We start from the raw sequence: 18,387 nt of genomic DNA, 5'->3' as shown, positions 1-18,387 counted from the left end.
GGTTTAGAAACTCATCCCACCTGATGAGGCACCTGTGTATTCGCACTGGGGAGAGGCCATTCACCTGCTCCATGTGTGGGAAGGGATTTAACCAGTCCTCGCACCTGCTGACACACCAGCGTATTCGCACTGGGGAGAGGCCATTCACCTGCTCCGTGTGTGGGAAGGGATTTAACCAGTCCTCGCACCTGCTGACACACCAGCGTATTCACACTGGGGAGAGGCCATTCACCTGCTCCCTGTGTGGGAAGGGATTTAACCAGTCCTCGCACCTGCTAACACACCAGCGAGTTCATACTGGGGAGAGAGCATTCACCTGCTCCGTGTGTGGGAAGGGATTTAACCAGTCCTCACACCTGCTGACACACCAGCGAGTTCACACGAGAGAGAAGTCATTTAATTGTTCCGTGTATGAGAAGGGATTCATCCATTCATCCAACCTGCTGACACACCAGCGAGTTCATGTTTGACTGTTGGGGTTGGATTCTGTTGTTATTGATGCTGTTAATCACATCCTGGATTGAATCGTGTTTATTCTGACCATTCCCCTGCTCTGAGTGTGGGAAGGGATTCACTCAGTCATCGCACCTGCTGAAACACAAGTGCGTTCACACTGGGGAGAGGCCATTCACCTGCTCTGTGTGTGGGAAGGGATTCAAGCAGTCATCCCATCTTCTGACACACCAGCGAGTTCACAAGTGATTGCAGAGGTTGGATTCTGTTGTTATTGCTGCTGTTAATCACATCCTGGATTGAATCGTGTTTGTTCTGACAGTTGGGGTTTGTTTCTGCTGATGTTAATTACCCCTATAACTGGGCTGGAGTTTAATATTCTGGATATCTGTCAAATAAATCAAAGGGTAAAAGGTCAGAGTCACCCTTGTCCCTGAAAGGGGGTTAAGAATACTGCTGATTGTGTTTGCCTCCAATGGAGTTTATTGTTACTTTTGCCAAATAATCTTTAAAGATATCTCCCAAATACTGACAACTATTTCAAATGGAGCTAAAATCTGCGTCGGTTTTTGGGCAATAATGTTCAGAGATGAACATGTTTTAACATAAAATGGTTAAAATACATTGCCATTAAAAGTCTGATATAATGTGCATTATGGGGAAGAGAAGTTTAGTCTGAGTTAGAAACTCAAACAGGCGCTTCACTGATAAGACATTCCATTCCACTGAATCCACTGGCTGGAAACTCTAATTAGATCAGTGAAAAAAACAGGGTTTGTCTGTTAGTAACCACAATATAAGCTTAAACCAGAGTGAGTAGTAGAATAGATCAGATTATAATGTGTGATGTTTATACCTATAAGTGTGAAACTGTAAAATAACATAATTAACAGTAATTTAGAGATAAAGAGAAAATAACTGAAGAAAAGTAACTGCTGGGAACCAGGGAAAGTGTCCGTGTAAATCACAGATTAGAGAAGTTCCAGCTGTCTTTCCCTCACTTCCTGCCAAAACCCAGCAGAGAAGACAAAGAGTCAGGTGCCAGAGATGGATCACTACAGGGTATAAAACTACTGGAATATTGTGTGCAGTTCTGGTCGCCACACTACAGGAAGGATGTGATCGCGTTAGAGAGGGTGCAGAGGAGGTTCACCAGGATGTTACCAGGGCTGGAGCGCTTCAGCTATGAAGAGAGACTGGGCAGGTTGGGTTTGTTTTCCTTGGAGCTGAGGAGGCTGAGGGGGGACATGATTGAGGTGTACAAAATTATGAGGAGCATAGATAGGATGGATGCTGAGGAGCTTTTTCCCTTAGTAGAGGGGTCAATAACTAGGGGGCATAGATTCAAGGTAAAGGGCGGGAGGTTTAGAGGGGATTTGAGAAAGAACTTTTTCACCCAGAGGGTGGTTGGAGTCTGGAACTCACTGCCTGAAAGGGTTGTGGAGGCAGAAACCCTCACAACATTTAAGAAGCATTTGGATGTGCACTTGAAATGCCATAGCATACAAGGCTACGGGCCAAATGCTGGAATATGGGATTAGATTAGACAGGGCTTGATGGCCGGCGTGGACACGATGGGCCGAAGGGCCTCTATCCGTGCTGTATTACTCTATGACTCTATGACTCTAAAAGTGAGGGGATCCTGATGTAAGGGGGCAGTCGGGACTGGAGACACCGGAGATCAAGCTCAGGGCGCCCGAGGTTCCATCCAGTGGGATGACCTCGTGTAAGTTACTGTGGACACGCGGGACTTGCAAGTTTACTCTGATTGATGGATCAATGTAAGGTACGGGAGAGGACAGAGAATCTGCTCATCTTATATTTCTAATCAGGTATTAAAGTTGTTGACACGAGACTCTCGAACCTGCTAATTAATAAGACAAGGCATCAGCTAGAATCTTACACTGCTTTACTGTTCTGTTCCTCTACTCCTTTTAAACTTTTACCATTTAATGTAGATTTCCTACTTTTTTCTTCCTCCCAAAATGCATCAGCTCATAATTCTCTGCATTAAATTTCACCTGACATCTACCGGCCCCATTTACTAACCTGTGTATTCACACTGAAGTCACTTACAGTCCTCTTCACAGTTGGCCAGGGTCCCTATTTTGGTCTCATCTGGAGATTTTGATTTTGTGCCCCACATACCCAAGCCCAGATCATTTCTCTATATTGAGAAGAGCAGTGGTCCCAACACTGACCCTGGGGGACACCACTGTGTCCATCCCTCCAGTCTGAAGAACATCCATTAACCACTACTCTCTGTTTTCTGCCATTTACCCAACTTCCTATCCACACTGCCCCACTCCCTTTAATACCATCAGCCTTAATTTGATCAATCTCCTGGAGATTGAGATAAGTCAGCTTTAACAATGAGGAATAACAACAGAAAATGCTGGAAACACTCAGCAGGCCAGGCAGCATCCGTAGAGAGAGAAACAGAGTTAACGTTTCAGGTCTGGGACCCTTCATCAGAACTGGAAAAAGCTGGAGATGTAACAGATTTTAAGAAGATGCAGAGGTGGGGGGCGGGGGGGGGGGGGTGGCGGGGTGGAGGGGAGGAAGGAATTGAAGGAACATTCTGTGCTAAGGTAAGAGGCAGGAAAGATAAAATGTTGCAAATGGGGATGGCAAAATCATACAGCATGTAAAATGGGGGCAGGGGTTATAATCTGAAATTGTTGAACTCAATGTTGAGTCCAGAAGGCTGTAAAGTGCTTAATCGAAAGATAAGGTGCTGTTCCTCGAGCTTACGTTGAGCTTCGTTGGAACAGTGTAAGAAGCCGAGGACGGTGAGGTCTGAGTGGGAGTGAAGCGGAGAATTAAAGTGACAGGCGACCGGAAGCTCGGGGTCACGTTTGTGGACTGAATGGAGGTGTTCCGCAAAGCGGTCGCCCAATCTGCGTTTGGCCTCCCCAATGTGGAGGAGATTTAACAATGAGGCAGAGTTTCAGCCAATGAGGGAGATCCGGGCTCAGCCCCGCCCACTGGGTGCGCAAGCCCCGCCCCTCACACACTCCGATTGGTTGGAGGACCAGCCGCCTGCTCGGGCCTCCAGCCCCGCCCCACTCTTCCTATTGGTCCAGAGCTCTCGTCAATCACCCCGGCAGTGTGAGATGAGCATGCGTGGGAGAGGCTCATTGCTGGGCAGTGACGGAGACTGAGTGACCCGACTGGAGACGCTTCACAGATGCTGCCTGGCCTGCTGAGAATCTCCAGCATTTTCTGTTTTTATTATAGGAGAAACAACAAGTGGCCTTGACACAGCAGAGGGAGAAATTCAGAGCCGGTTATCATCAGGGTGGGCGGTGGATGTGGAACTCGCTCCCTGGCCTCCTGTGTAGGGCTTGTTGCAACAGTTTGAGCTGGAGTGGAGAGGGGGGAGAAGCTGCTGGGTTTAACCCTCAGTACTTCTGAGCCCAGTGAGACACAACAATTTCCAATGTGGGACTGTGAAGGGAGGTGAATTCTAGGAGAGATTAAGTTACTAAACAGACACTGTCCGTACAGTGTAAAAGATTATCGTTTTAAGAACAAGTATTTCTGTCACTTTTATATATACAGACTATTTTAATTCATTCATTGTGGGTGTCACTAGCAAGGCCAGCAGATATTGCCAGTCCCCAGTTGCCCGTTGAGAAGGTGATGCTGGGCCTCCTTCTTGAACCTCTGCAGTCCGTGTGGTGAAGGTACTCTCAGAATGCTGTTAGGTGAGGAGTTCCAGGATTTTCACCCAGCGACAATGTAGGAATGGCGATATATCCCCAAGTCAGGATAGTGTGTGACTTGGAGGGGAACTGGGAGGTGATGGTTTTCCCAGGCACCTGCTGCCCTTGTTATTCTAGGTGGTGGAGGTCGCGTGTTTGGGAGGTGCTGTCAAAGTTCTAGTCGAGTTACAGATGTATAAAGTCGCTCTCCTTCACCCCTCCCCTTCCCACCTCACTCTCTCTCCCCCCATAGAGGCCAGAGTCTTGTGTAGGCCCAGACCGGGTGGCGGGTTCCCTTCCCTGAAGGACATTAGTGAACCAGTTGGGTTTTTAACGACAATCTGGCAGCCTTCATGGTCACTTTTTTCTAGTGCCGGACCCACAAATCCCCAGATTCATTCAGCTCAATTTCACAACCTGCCTTTGTGTTTTTCTGGGTTCTCTCTCACCCTCCCTTTCTCTAGTTTTAAATTAATTTTGCAGGGTGTTAGAAGGGGAGAATTTGCAGATGGGAAACTCAAACCAAACATCACTTCATGACCTGACAGAGTCACTCGATTCCTCAGGAACCTTGAACATGGGAGCAGAAAGCACCGCTCAGAGCGGGGAGAAACCGTGCACTTGTTCTGTGTGTGGACGAGGCTTCAGCCGATCCTCTGGCCTGTCAAAACACAAGCGCAGTCACACTGGGGAGAGACCATTCACCAGCTCCGAGTGTGTGAAGGGATTCACTCAGTCATCCAACCTGCTGACACACCAGCGGGTTCACACTGGGGAGAGACCATTCACCAGCTCTGAGTGTGTGAAGGGATTCACTCAGTCATCCAACCTGCTGACACACCAGCGGGTTCACACTGGGGAGAGGCCATTCACCTGCTCCGAGTGTGTGAAGGGATTCACTCAGTCATCCAACCTGCTGACACACCAGCGGGTTCACACTGGGGAGAGACCATTCACCAACTCTGGGTGTGGGAAGGGATTCACTCAGTCATCCAACCTGATGATACACCAGCGCGTTCACACTCGGGAGAGGCCGTTCACCTGCTCAGAGTGTGGGAAGGGATTCACTCAGTCATCACACCTGCTGAGACACCAGCAAGTTCACACTGATGACAAACCTTTTAAATGCCCGGACTGTGGGAAGTGCTATAAAAGTTCTGGGAAACTGATGTGCAATCAACTTGGTCACACTGATGAGAGATTGTTCAGATGCTGTCACTGCGGGACTGGGTTCAGGCGATCATCTCACCTCACTGTACACCAGCGAGTTCACACCAGGGAGAGGTCGTTCACCTGCTCTGAGTGTGGGCAGGGATTCACTCAGTCATCCCACCTACTGGCTCACCAACCTGTTCACACCAATAAAAGACCTTTTAAATGTTCTGGCTCTGAGAAGAGCTTTAAAAGCAAAAAGGATCTACTCACACACCAACACACTCACACTGGGGAGAGACCATTCCCCTGCTCTGAGTGTGGGAAGGGATTCACTCAGTCATCGCACCTGCTGAAACACAAGTGCGTTCACACTGGGGCGAGGCCATTCACCTGCCCTGTGTGTGGGAAGGGATTCAAGCAGTCATCCCATCTTCTGACACACCAGTGAGTTCACAAGTGATTGCAAAGGTTGGATTCTGCTGTTATTGCTGCTGTCAATTGCATCCCCGGACTGAATCGTGTTCATTCTGACAGTTCGGGTTTGTTTCTGCTAATGTTAATAACCCCTATAACTGGGCTGGAGTTTAATATTCTGGATATAGATCAAATAAATCAGTTTGCTTTAAACACACTGTTGTGGATTTTTGTCATTCCCACCTGAGTGTTTAGCATCACCTGGCTGGAGCTCAGAAAGGACAATCTGGGGGGAGGATTGTACAGCAGGAACAGAATTACAGCCTGGACACAGTCCTTCAGGGCCACACTGAGAGGGGCAAACGGCACTTTGGTCTTTCTCGCCTCTCTTCACTGACAGCAAAGTTGCCATGTGAGTTAATCTTAAGGCCTGTAAGGCCTGTCACTCACTGCCTGAAAGCGTGGTAGAGGCAGGGATCCTCACAACATTCAAGAAGCATTTAGACGAGCACGTGAAATGCCATAACATACAAAGCTACGGACCAAGTGCTGGAAAATGGGATTGGAATAGACAGGGCTTGATGGCCGGCATGGACATGATGGGCCGAAGTGCCTATTTCTGTGCTGTATAACTCTATGACTCTATGAATGTGTCCCAGCCGCTCTCTTCCATGGGTCAGAGCTCCTAGACACAGAACAGAAGGTTCCTTTACAATTGTGTTTAGAGTCAGGAAGAACAATGGTGAATGCTGGAAACGTGCTGTCAAATCAGAGATTGCTGTCAAACTGCGATCTGTTCCTGACTGAAAGTGAAACGGCAGGGTTAAGTTTCCAGTCTAAAAATGACTGGTAATTATTCCACGAAGATTTTATATGTGTGTGTGACAGTCCAGAGTCTACCATTTTAAGGCAGGTGTTAGCTCATTTAAAATAAACCCGTTTAAAATAAATTGGTTAAAGTCTGCATTAAAATAGCACAGGGAGGAGTTCACAGGAGCCTGTTAACTGCTGGTACAATTATACAACAGAGATCTGATCTCCAGATAAAGAAGGACCTGCAGCGTGTTTCCAGGAATTCCCTGTTTTATTGATGTGTGCGTGTTAGACACCAGGATAACAAAAATACACGAGCCGGAACATCCACGGAGTTACTCCAGGATCACTCCTTCAGAGGAACTCCACCACTAACCCTGTACCAATCATCACCCACTGGAGGTTTATATCAGGAGCTTGTGTGTGATGGTGAGGTGATCACTGGACAATAAAGTGCAGAGACTGGTGGGTGGCTGCTCATTATCCTCGGTGTGATTTAATCCCCTTTCCCACTGAATACTGTGGACAGACAGGCTCACCTTGGTAACGGGATGGTCATTGTGACATCACTTTCTAAACAAGAGCCCACAAGACAATGTGTTATCAATAAATGTTAAAGGGATTCAACGCTCGGAAGTTACATTTTAAATAAAAGGAAATAAAATGCTGAAAAATAATTGAAGATAATTTATCTCTGTGGAATGTGCTTGCACACATTAAGAATAATGTGTCTTGTTTACACACTCACACATATAACAAACACTTTGTGTGAGCGCTTTTCAGTTGTTCGGCTTAACCCATGGACAATACATTTATGGCCTTTAGGACCCAGCGGCAGCCCATCCGGCGGGGCCCGCTGGGTCAGGATATAAAGAGACCGCGCGCTGTTCCTCCTCCCACTGCCTGGGGGAATGGGCCAGATATTTAAAGGGACAGGGACTGGGACTGGGACTCCCCTTTCTCTGCCTATTTATATTTAAAGGGAATTCACTCACAGAGCTCCCATTAACAGTCACTTCCTTCTGTACTGTGCAGTGATTGTAAACCTGTCTGTTTCAGTGACTTGAGCCTTTCTGAAATGTCTCACTATTTTTGATGATCCATTTGTCTTGCTTGTTTAATATTGAAAGTCAGAATTTTGCAGTGTAATGAAGGTTTTGTTTAAAGGTGGAGTGATATTTCTTTCTAAATATTCTGTTCTCCCCCTCCCCCTTTCCACTTTAAAACACTGCGCTACTGACTAGGAAGGTACCAAGTTCAATCCTTGGTCTGTGCTGTGAGTTGATCTCTGACAAGGCAGCAGTTCAGGGGCTATAATTATCCTCAGTACCACTGGGCTAACTAACAGTAAGAATCAGGCACTGCCCCTGCTCTTGATGGAGATCCAGTGACATCAACTGGGAAGTGTATGGATGTCCATTGAGGGCAGGATTGGACTGCTGTCACTGCTGACACTCACTGAGTCGGCTGATGGTGAGGCTCTAGAATCATAGAATCATAGACTCGTTAGAGCCCAGCAGGAGGCCCATCGAGCCCATGCCGGCTCTCTGCAAGAACACTTCAGCTAGTCCCACTCCCCCACCCTTTCCTCGTAGCCCTGCCAACATTTTTCCTTCAGATACTTATCCAATTCCCCTTTGAAAGCCACAGTTGAATCTGCCTCCACCACCCCTTTCAGGCAGTGAATTCCAGATCCTAACCACTTGCTGCATAAAAAGTTTTTCCCCATGTCACCTTTGGTTCGTCTGCCAATCACCTTAAATCTGTGTCCTCTGATTCTCGACCCTTCCGTTAATGGGAACAGTTCCCTCTATCTACTCTGTCTAGGCCCCTCATGATGTTGAGCACCTCTATCAAATCTCCTCTCAACCTTCTCTGCTCCAAGGAGAACAATCCTAGGTTCTCTAGTCTATCCACGTAACTGAAGTCCCTCATTCCTGGAACCATTTTTTCTGGAACAAATCTTTTCCACACTATCTCGAAGGCCTTCACATCCTTCCTAAAGTGGGCTGCCCAGAATTGGACAGAATACACCAGTTGAGGTAATAAGAACATAAGAATATAAGAAATAAGAGCAGGAGTAGGCCATACGTCCGCTCGAGCCTGCTCCGACATTCAATAAGATCATGGCTGATCATCCACCTCAACTCCACTTTCCCGCCAGATTTCCATATCCCTTGATTCCCCTAGAGTCCAAAAATCTATCTACCTCAGCCTTGAATATACTCAAAGACTCTGCATTCACAGCCACAATCCAAAGATTCACAACCCTCTGAGTGAAGAAATTCCTCCTCCTCTCAGCCTTAAATGGCCGACCCCTTATCCTGAGACTATGCCCCCTAGTTCTAGACACTCCAGCCAGGGGAATCAACCTCTCAGCATCTACCCTGTCAATCCCCTTCAGAATCTTGTATGTTTCAATGAGAGCACCTCTCATTATTCTAAACTCCAGAGAGGTCGGACCTGTGTTTTATAAAAGTTCATCATAATTTCCTTGCTTTTGCACTCTATGCCTCTATTTATGAAGCCCAGGATCCCGTATGCTTTTTAACCGCTTTCACAACCTGCCCTGACACCTTCAACAATTTGTGCACATAAACCCCCAGGTCTCTCTGTTCAGGCACCCTCTATAGAATTGTACCCTTTAGTTTATATTGCCTCTCCTCGTTCTTCTTACCAAAATGTAGAGGTTAACTAATTGCACCCAGCCAGATTCAGTTCCTTCTGGAGAGAAGGGGAGACACAAAATCCCAGACGATGTAATGAATGTTGTTTTTAGACAGTAAGGATGAAGGGAGAGTGTGGAGAATGGGGAATTTACAGCTTAGGAGGGACAGGAGGGGAAAGAATGTTGTATAGAAACTAGATTTGTCTGTTCTGAAGGTCTATTCTGTTGTAAATGCCATTTGAGGGTATTAGAAGGGGAGGATCTGCAGATGGAAACTGAATCCAAACATTGCATCAAGATCTGACAGATTCACCGGAATATCAGGGCCTGAATATCATCGGATTTGGATATAGAAGGAAAACACCAATCAGAGCGGGGAGAAACAGGACAAGTGTTCTGTGCCTCGATCCACTTTTAACAAATCATCTAACCTGTGAGACTCGTGTGCCCACCTGAATCAACAGTGTAAATGTGGGGTAAAAACAGAAAATGCTGGAGATGCTCAGCAGTCTGGAGCCATCCTTTGTTTCTTAACCTGTCCCATTACCATCGCCTTTTGCCTGGAATATCTCTTAATATCCCTTAATCACTCCTGCCTTCCATCCTATCACAGACCTTCCCTTTTGTTCTTTCATCCCCTCCCCCCTTTCCCAGGCCCTACACTTGCTTAAAAGTTCCATTTCCTGCTTTTTTCCAGTTCTGACAAAGGGTCATCGACCTGAAACGTGAACGCTGTTTCTCTCTTCACAGATGGTGCCTGACCTGCTGAGCATCTCCAGCATTTTCTGTTTTTATTTCAGATTTCCAGCATCTGCAGTATTTTCTTTTTGTATTAGTGGGGAATGTGGCAATGGATTCAGTTGCCCATCTGAGGTGGAAACTCATTGAAACAGCCACACCGGAGAGAGGCCATTCACCAGCTGAGTGTGGAAAGAGATTCACTCACTTATCTCATCTATTCCAACACTAACATGTTCGTAAGTGGGAAAATCCATTCACTGCTCTGTATGTGGTGAGTGATTCAATCAGCGGGGCGCAGTAAGGTAACGCACTCGGCAGGTGGGCTTCATAAACACCTGCTGTAGGCCGCATGCCGCGAATGTGAACCTACAAGTTCCGCATTTGCAGCTCGGAGGCTTTTCCCCGGTAACAGGCCCAGGCTAACGGTCGCCATCTTTGCAAAGGAAAGCTGTGGGTTTGTAAGCCGCCATCTTGTGTCATCAAGCGCATGCACAGCCGTCTTTGTAAAGGAATCACGAGAAGGCAGGCCTTCCGGGTCCCCGGAAGTAAACCGAAACCAGCCAGAGTCAGCACCTTCAGGGGAGGAGAGAGAGGGGAACCAGTGAGTGTAGAACTGAACCCAGCCAGAGTCAGCACCTTCAGTGGAGGAGAGGGAGGGGAACCAGTGAGTGTAGAACTGAACCTAGCCAGAGTCAGCACCTTCAAGGGAGGAGAACCAGTGAGTGTAGAACTGAACCCAGCCAGAGTCAGCACCTTCAGGGGAGGAGAGGGAGGGGAACGAGTGAGTGTAGAACTGAACACAGCCAGAGTCAGCACCTTCAGGGGAGGAGAGAGAGGGGAACCAGTGAGTGTAGAACTGAACCCAGCCAGAGTCAGCACCATCAGTGGAGGAGAGGGAGGGGAACCAGTGAGTGTAGAACTGAACCCAGCCAGAGTCAGCACCTTCAGGGGAGGAGAGGGAGGGGAACGGGTGAATGTAGAACTGAACACAGCCAGAGTCAGCACCTTCAGGGGAGGAGAGAGAGGGGAACCAGTGAGTGTAGAACTGAACCCAGCCAGAGTCAGCACCATCAGTGGAGGAGAGGGAGGGGAACCAGTGAGTGTAGAACTGAACCCAGCCAGAGTCAGCACCTTCAGGGGAGGAGAGTGAGGGGAACCAGTGAGTGTGGAACTGAATCCAGCAAGTGTCAGCACCTTCTGGGTAGGAGAACTAGTGAATGTGGAACTGAACCCAGCCAGAGTCAGCACCTTCAGGAGAGGAGAGGGAGGGGAACCAGTGAGTGTCGCACAGAACCCAGCCAGAGTCAGCACATTCAGGGGAGGAGAGGGAGGGAAACCAATGAGTGTAGACCTGAACCCAGCCAGAGTCAGTACCTTTATACAGTCATAACGGCACAGAGGCCATTCGGCCCATCGAGTCTGTGCCAGCTCTCTGTACAGCAATCCATTCTATCTCATTCCTCCACTCTATCCCCGTAGCCCTGCCAGTTTATTTTCCTCAAATGCCTATCCAGTCACCCCTTGAAAACATTGAGTGTCTCCGCTTCCACTACTTCCATCGGCAGCGAGTTCCAGGTCATCACCACTCGCTGCGTAAAAAAGTTTTTCCTCACATCCCCCCGTATCTCTTGCCCAAAACCTGAAATCTGTGTCCCCTGGTTCTTGTACCATCAACTAGTGGGAACAGCCTTTCCCCGTCTAGCTTATCCTAATCTGTCATAGTCTTGTACACCTCTATCAAATCACCCCTCAACCTCCTTTGCTCTAATGAAAACAAATCCATCTTCACCAACCTGTCCTTGTAGCTAAGATCCCCCATCCCCGGAACCATTCTGGTAATTCTCCTCTGCACCCTCTCAAGGGCCTTCACATCCTTCCGAAAGTGTGGTGACCAGAACTCGATGCAATACTCCAGTTGTGGCCTAACCAGCGCTTTATAAAGATTCAGTATAACTTCTCTACTTTTGTACTCATTACCTCTATTTATGAAGCCCAAGATCCCATATGCTTTGTTAACCACTCTCTCAATATGTCCTGCCACCTTCAGGAACCTATGCACATTAACTCCCAGATCCCTCTGTCCCTGCACACTCTTTAAAACTGTGCCATTAAGTGTATATTGTCTCTCCCTGTTCCTTCTGGCAAAATGCATCACCTCACACTTCTCTGTACTAAATTCCATCTGCCACTTGTCTGCCCATTCTGCTAGCCTTTCTATGCCCTGTTGCAGTCGATTGGTATCATCCTCACTGTTTGCCACAGCCCCAAGTTTGGTGTCATTGGCAAATTTAGAAATTCTACTCTGTATTCCAATATCCAGGTCATTTATATATATTAAAAAAGCAGTGGCCCCAGCACTGACCCTTGGGGAACACCACTGTCTACCATCCTCCAGATTGAAGAACAGCCATTTACCACAACCCGCTGTTTTCTATCCTTACGCCAATTCCTATCCAAGCTGCCACTGACCCACCTATTCTATGAGCCTCAATTTTGTTAACCAGCCTTCTATGTGGTACTTTGTCAAACACCTTCCTAAAATCCATGTAGACAACATCCATTGCATTCCCTTCATCAATCCTCCCTGTTACTTCAAAAAATTCAATTAGATTAGTCACACGATCTGCCTTTTACAAATCCGTCTTATCACTCTTTAATTAGCTTAAACCTCTCCAAGTGCCCATTAAATTTTTCCTTGATTATTGTTTCTAAAACTTTACCCACCACTGGTGTTAAACTGACCGGCCTGTAGTTACTAGGATTGTCCTTACACCATTTCTTGAACAATGGTGTCACATTTGCCACTTTCCAATCCTCAGGCAGCTCCCCCGCATCTAGGGAAGATTGGAAAATTATGGCAAGCCCTTTCGCTGTCTCCTCCCCAATTCCCTTAGCAGCCTGGGATGCAAGCCATCTGGACCAGGTGGCTTATCCACTCTAAGCATACCCAGCCTTTCTAGCACATCCTGTCTATCAATTTTTACCCATTCCATTGCTTCTACCTTTTCCACTTCTACCGATATGTTGTCAGCATACATCTCCTTAGTAAACACCGATACAAAGTACTCATTGAGTATTCTAGCCTTGCCATGCGCTTCTAAGCATATACCAACTTCTTTGTGCTTAATAGGCCCCACCCGGCCTCTTACTACCCGCTTACTGTTTACATGCCGGTAGAAGAATTTGGGGTTCCCTTTTATGTTAACTGCCATTCTACTCTCATTCTCTCTTTGCCAATCATATTTTCATCTTCACTTCCCCACTCAACTTATTGTATTTGGTCTGGTTCTCCCTTGAAGAATTCACCTGACATTCATCATACACCCTCTTTTTTGTTTCATCATCTTCTGTATCTCCCTCGTCATCCAAGGAGCCCTTGCGTTGGTTCCTTTACCCTTCCCTCTTGTTGGAATGTACCTAGCCTGTACTTGGAACATCTCCTCCTTAAAGATCACCCTTTGTTCCATTTTTCCTGTCAGTCTTTGGTTCCATTTTACCCTGGCTAGAACCTTTCACATCCCATTGAAGTTAGCCCTATTCCAGTTTAGAAGTTCCACTCTAGATTGTTCCTTGCTCCTCTCCATTGCTAATCTAAATCTTATGATACGATGATAACTCGTACCCAAGTGTTCTCCCACACTCGGTTGACCTGGCCCACCTCATTCCCCAGCACCAGATCCAGCAATGCCTCCTTCCAAGTTGGGCCAAGAACATACTGGTCAAGAAAATCTCCTGAACACATTTCAGAAATTCCTCCCCCTCCTTTGCCTTTACCCTAGCATTATCCCAATCGATATTTGGGTAATTAAAGTCCCCCAATATCACCATTCTATAGCTCTTGCATATCTCTGCGATTTCCCTGCAGATTTGCTCCTCTACATCCCTCTCACTATTTGGAGGGCTGCAGAATACCCCCAATAGCATGATCATACCCTTTTTGCTCCTCAACGCTAACCAAATGGATTCTGTCCTTGCCCCCTCAAGAACATCCTCCCTTTCCAACACTACAATGTCTTCCTTAATCAGCACTGTCACCCCACCTCCCTTTTTGTCCATCCCTATGTTTTGTTAACACTTTGTACCCTTGAATATTAAGTGCCCAGTCCTCATGTTTTTAAGCCACGTTTCCGTTATTGCCACAACATCATATTGCAACACAGCTAATTGTGCTTGTAGCTCACCAACCTTATTCACCACACTTTGTGCATTTACGTACATGCATTCTAAACCCATTTTTGAATTTTTCGTAGTCTTTCTTAGTCTGCTCCTATCTAATATGGTACTGTGGCAGAGCCACCAAGGGACTCTTATATCGATGTACATAATTATCTGTAACAGAATGAATCTGTACCTGTATTCGTTTTACTGCATGTAAATAGAGCGCTCTCTGTAGGATTAAGACCGAACGCTGACGTCACCATGTGGGTCACGTGACATTCCCAACAGCGGGAAATGTGATGACGTCATGACGTCAGACTGAGGAGCGTTTTCCCTCAGTCCTCGTGGAGCCAGCATTGAGCATAGACCTGTTAGTTAGTTCTCCTGCATTTTGATTGTCACTTCTGCAAAACAGTATTAAACTTCGTTTGGTTGACAGACTGACTCGATCTCAGTCCTTTGGTTAGGAATCTATCAATTCCTACAGTGGTGACCCCGACGTGATCTGAACACGCAGCCTTCTGTAATGCTTCCATCGGTCGTTAAAGGCATCGCTAAGGGCCAGCCTGCAGGGCACTGCATGGGTGGATCGGCTCCCGTGGGTTATGCTTGGTTTGCGCATGGCGCCTAAAGAAGACCTGCGGTCATCTTCTGCGGAGCTGGTGTACGGCCAGCCACTCCGGGTGCCAGGCAATTTCCTGCCATCGCCGACTAAACCGTGGTCCACAGCCGACCAACTCAGCACCCAGCGGGAAACAGCCGACTCCTTTAAGTCAATTCCAACATCGCACCACGGCCTTCCTTCCTCTCACATACCAACAGAGTTAATGCAGGCCGAGTTTGTCTTCGTTCGCCATGATGCCCATCGTGGTCCACTCAAGCCTCCTTATACGGGCCCCTTCCAAGTACTGGAAGCAGGCGACAAGAGTTTTTTGGTTGACATCGGTGGCAAACCCGACTACATTTCAATTGACCGCCTCAAGCCCGCGCACCTGGACCTCGACCGGCTGGTCAAAACTGCACAGCCACCACATCGTGGTCGACCGCCCGCCGCTACAACATCTGACCGGATCACTCCACCTGTCAGCCCATCCACTGCTCAGCAAATTCCTCTCCGGGAATATAGGAGTCGTTCGAACAGGCTTGTCCGACCTCCTCTTCGATTGACTTTCACTGTTAAAGACAATTCTGGGGGGGTGCATGTGGCAGAGCCACCAAGGGACTCTTATATTGATGTACATAATTATCTGTAACAGAATGAATCTGTACCTGTATTCGTTTTACTGCATGTAAATAGCGCGGTCTCTGTCGGATTAAGACCGAACGCGATGACGTCACCACGTGGGTCACGTGACGTTCCCAACGGCGGGAAACATGATGACGTCATGTCAGACTGAGGAGCATTTTCCCTCAGTCCTCGTGGAGCCAGCATTGAGCATAGACCTGTTAGTTAGTTCTCCTGTGTTTTGATTGTCACGTCTCCAAAACAGTATTAAACTTCGTTTGGTTGACAGACTGACTCGATCTCAGTCCTTTGGTTAGGAATCTAGCAATTCCGACAGTACTACTTCTGCCTCTAGTACTACTTTCTTCTTGAGTACTATCCAACACATTCGCTCTTTTATGCACCTTATTCCTCTTTACTCTATATGCTGGTGCCCATCCCCCTGCCAAGCTACTTTAAATCCTCCCCAGCAGCATGACCAAACCTCCCCGCGAGAATATTCGTCCCAGCTCTGTTGAGGTGTAACCCATCCAGCATGTACATGTTAGCGGCCTTCAGGGAAAGAGAGGGAGGGGAACCAGTGATTGTAGAACTGAACCCAGCCAGAGTCAGCACCTTCAGGGGAGGAGAGGGAGGGGGACCAGTGAGTGTAGAACTGAACCCAGCCAGAGTCAGCACCTTCAGGGGAGGAGAGGGAGGGGACCACTGAGTGTAGAACTGAACCCAGCCAGAGTTGGTGGTGAAAACAGGGAGAGGAGTAAAAACTATCTTGAGACGTGCGATTTGTTTGGACTTTAACACAGGGAGGGGGGACAATGTGTGGGACGGGGGTTTACAGCTTTGGAGGAACAAGAGAGGAAAGAATGTTCTTTAGAAACTAGAATTGTCTGTTCTGAATTTCTGTCCTGTATTTACAGTGATGAGTTTTGTAAACTCCTTTTACAGGGTATTAGAAGGGGAGGATTTGTAGATGGGAAACTCAAACCAAACATCACGTCAAGATCTGACAGAGTCATTCGATTCCTCAGGATCTGAATATCATCAGGCTTTGAATATGGAAGGAGACATGTTTATCTGTTCTGTCTGTGGGAAAGGATTTCAAACATCAGTGTGACTGGAAAAGCACCGAGACACTGACACCCAAGTGAGAGTGTTCCAGTGCACTGCCTGTGGAAAGAGCTTTAACCAGTTACACAGCCTGAAAAAACATCGCACCATTCACAGCAGGAAGAAACCGTACATGTGTTCTGTGTGTGGGCGAGGCTTCAACTGATCGTCCAACCTGGAGAGACACAAGGACACCCGCACCACGGAGAAACCGTGGAAATGTGGAAGCTGTGGGAAGGGATTCAGTTACCCATCTGAGCGGGAAATTCATCATCGCACTCACACCGGGGAGAGGCCGTTCTCCTGCTCTGAGTGTGGGAAGGGATTCACTCAGTCATCCAGCCTGCTGACACACCAGCGAGCTCACACTGGGGAGAGGCCATTCACCTGCTCTGAGTGTGGGAAGGGGTTTGCTCGGTCATCCGACCTGCTGACACACCAGCGAGTTCACACTGGGGAGAGACCGTTCACCTGCTGTGTGTGTGGGAAGGGATTCGCTCGGTCATCCGACCTGCTGACACACCAGCGAGTTCACACTGGGGAGAGGCCGTTCACCTGCTCCATGTGTGGGAAGTGATTCACTCGGTCCTCACCTGCAGGAACACCAGCGAGTGCCCACCGGGGAGAGGCCGTTCACCTGCTCTGTGCGTGGGAAGGGATTTCCTCAGTCATCCAACCTGATGAGACACCAGCGAGTTCACATTGGGGAGAGGCCGTTCACCTGCTCCGTGTGTGGGAAGGGATTCACTCAGTCATCCCACCTGCTGAAACACCAGCGAGTTCACAAGTAACTGCAGGAGTTGGATTCTGATGTTATTGCTGCTGTTAATCACATCGTGTTCATTTTGACAGTTGGAGTTTGTTTAAGCTGATGTTAATAACTGCTGTAACCAGGCTGGAGTTTAATATTTACATATTTCAAATAACACAGTGTGTCGATATTTGATGTCTCTGAAATAAGAGACTAATTGATGTCCTGTTACCAACTGCTCCATTTTTGGGCCTTTTCTCGGCTGCAGGACATTCTGAAGGGGGAGGGTGAACAGCCAGTGGTCGTGGTCCATATCGGTGCCAATGACATAGGTAGAAAGAGGGACGAGGTCCTGCAAGCAGAATATAGGGAGCTAGGAAATAAATTAAAAAGCAGGACCTCAAAGGTAGTAATCTCAGGATTACTCCCAGTGCCACGTGCTAGCGAGAGCAGAAATAGGAGAATAGACCAGATGAATGCGTGGCTGGAATGATGGTGTAGGAGGGAGGGATTTAAATTCCTGAGGCATTGGGACCGATTCTGGGGAAGGTGGGACCTGTACAAGCTGGACGGGTTACACCTCTGCAGAACCGGGACCAATATCCTCGCAGGGGGGTTTGCTGGTGCTGTTGGGAAGGATTTAAACTAGTTTGTCAGGGGGCTGGGAACCTGAGTGTGGGCCCAGAGCAGAGAAATCTAAATGCATGTAGCATTTGCAAAAAGGTGGAAAAATTAATGGCACTAATAGAAGTAAATGGGTATGATGTAATTGCCATTACAGAGACATGGTTGCAGGGTAACCACAGCTGGGAACTGAATGTTCCAGGGTACTCAACATTTAGGAAGGACAGACAAAAAGGAAAAGGAGGTGGCGTAGCGCTGTTAAGGGATGAGATCGGTACGGTTGAGATAAAAGATCTTGGCTTGGCAGATCGTGATGTAGAACTGGAATCAGTTTGGGTGGAGCTAAGAAACAGCAAACGGCGGAAAACATTGGTGGGAGTTGTGTATAGGCCATCAAACAGTAATGGTAATGTAGGGCACAGTATCAATCAAGAGATTAGAAGTGCATGTAACAAGGGCAGTACGGTAATCATGGAGGACTTTAATCTATATATTGACTGGGCAAATCAAATTACCACTAATGGTGTGGAGGACGAATTCTTGGAATGCATGCAAGATGGTTTCCTGTATG

The 18,387-nt window shown here is 47.6% G+C and overlaps 1 protein-coding gene across 1 annotated transcript; it reads left to right on the top strand.

Moving 5' to 3' along the window:
- Positions 1-23: 23 nt before the first annotated feature.
- LOC147119853 (uncharacterized) lies at positions 24-17,018 on the top strand. Its single transcript, XM_085984164.1, has 4 exons — positions 24-374; positions 604-698; positions 4,842-5,696; positions 16,736-17,018. The coding sequence occupies exons 1-4, from the start codon at positions 24-26 to the stop codon at positions 17,016-17,018; spliced, it is 1,584 nt and encodes a 527-aa protein (XP_085840290.1).
- The last annotated feature ends 1,369 nt before the right edge of the window (positions 17,019-18,387 follow it).

This window comes from Somniosus microcephalus, chromosome 4, assembly GCF_052327205.1.
Source record: "Somniosus microcephalus isolate GS21.2 chromosome 4, FLI_Smic_1.0, whole genome shotgun sequence".
Classification (NCBI taxonomy): domain Eukaryota; kingdom Metazoa; phylum Chordata; class Chondrichthyes; order Squaliformes; family Somniosidae; genus Somniosus; species Somniosus microcephalus.
The sequence above is the reverse complement of the archived record's forward strand: the minus strand, read 5'-3'. Positions and strand labels throughout refer to the sequence as shown.

Excerpts from the sequence above, each read along its gene's own strand:
- LOC147119853 (XM_085984164.1), top strand. The coding sequence starts at position 24 with ATGAGGCACCTGTGTATTCGCACTGGGGAGAGGCCATTCACCTGCTCC. Across the intron at positions 375-603 it reads ACCTGCTGACACACCAGCGA|TGCGTTCACACTGGGGAGAG; the intron begins GTTCACACGAGA and ends CTGAAACACAAG. Across the intron at positions 699-4,841 it reads ACACACCAGCGAGTTCACAA|TCACACTGGGGAGAGACCAT; the intron begins GTGATTGCAGAG and ends ACACAAGCGCAG.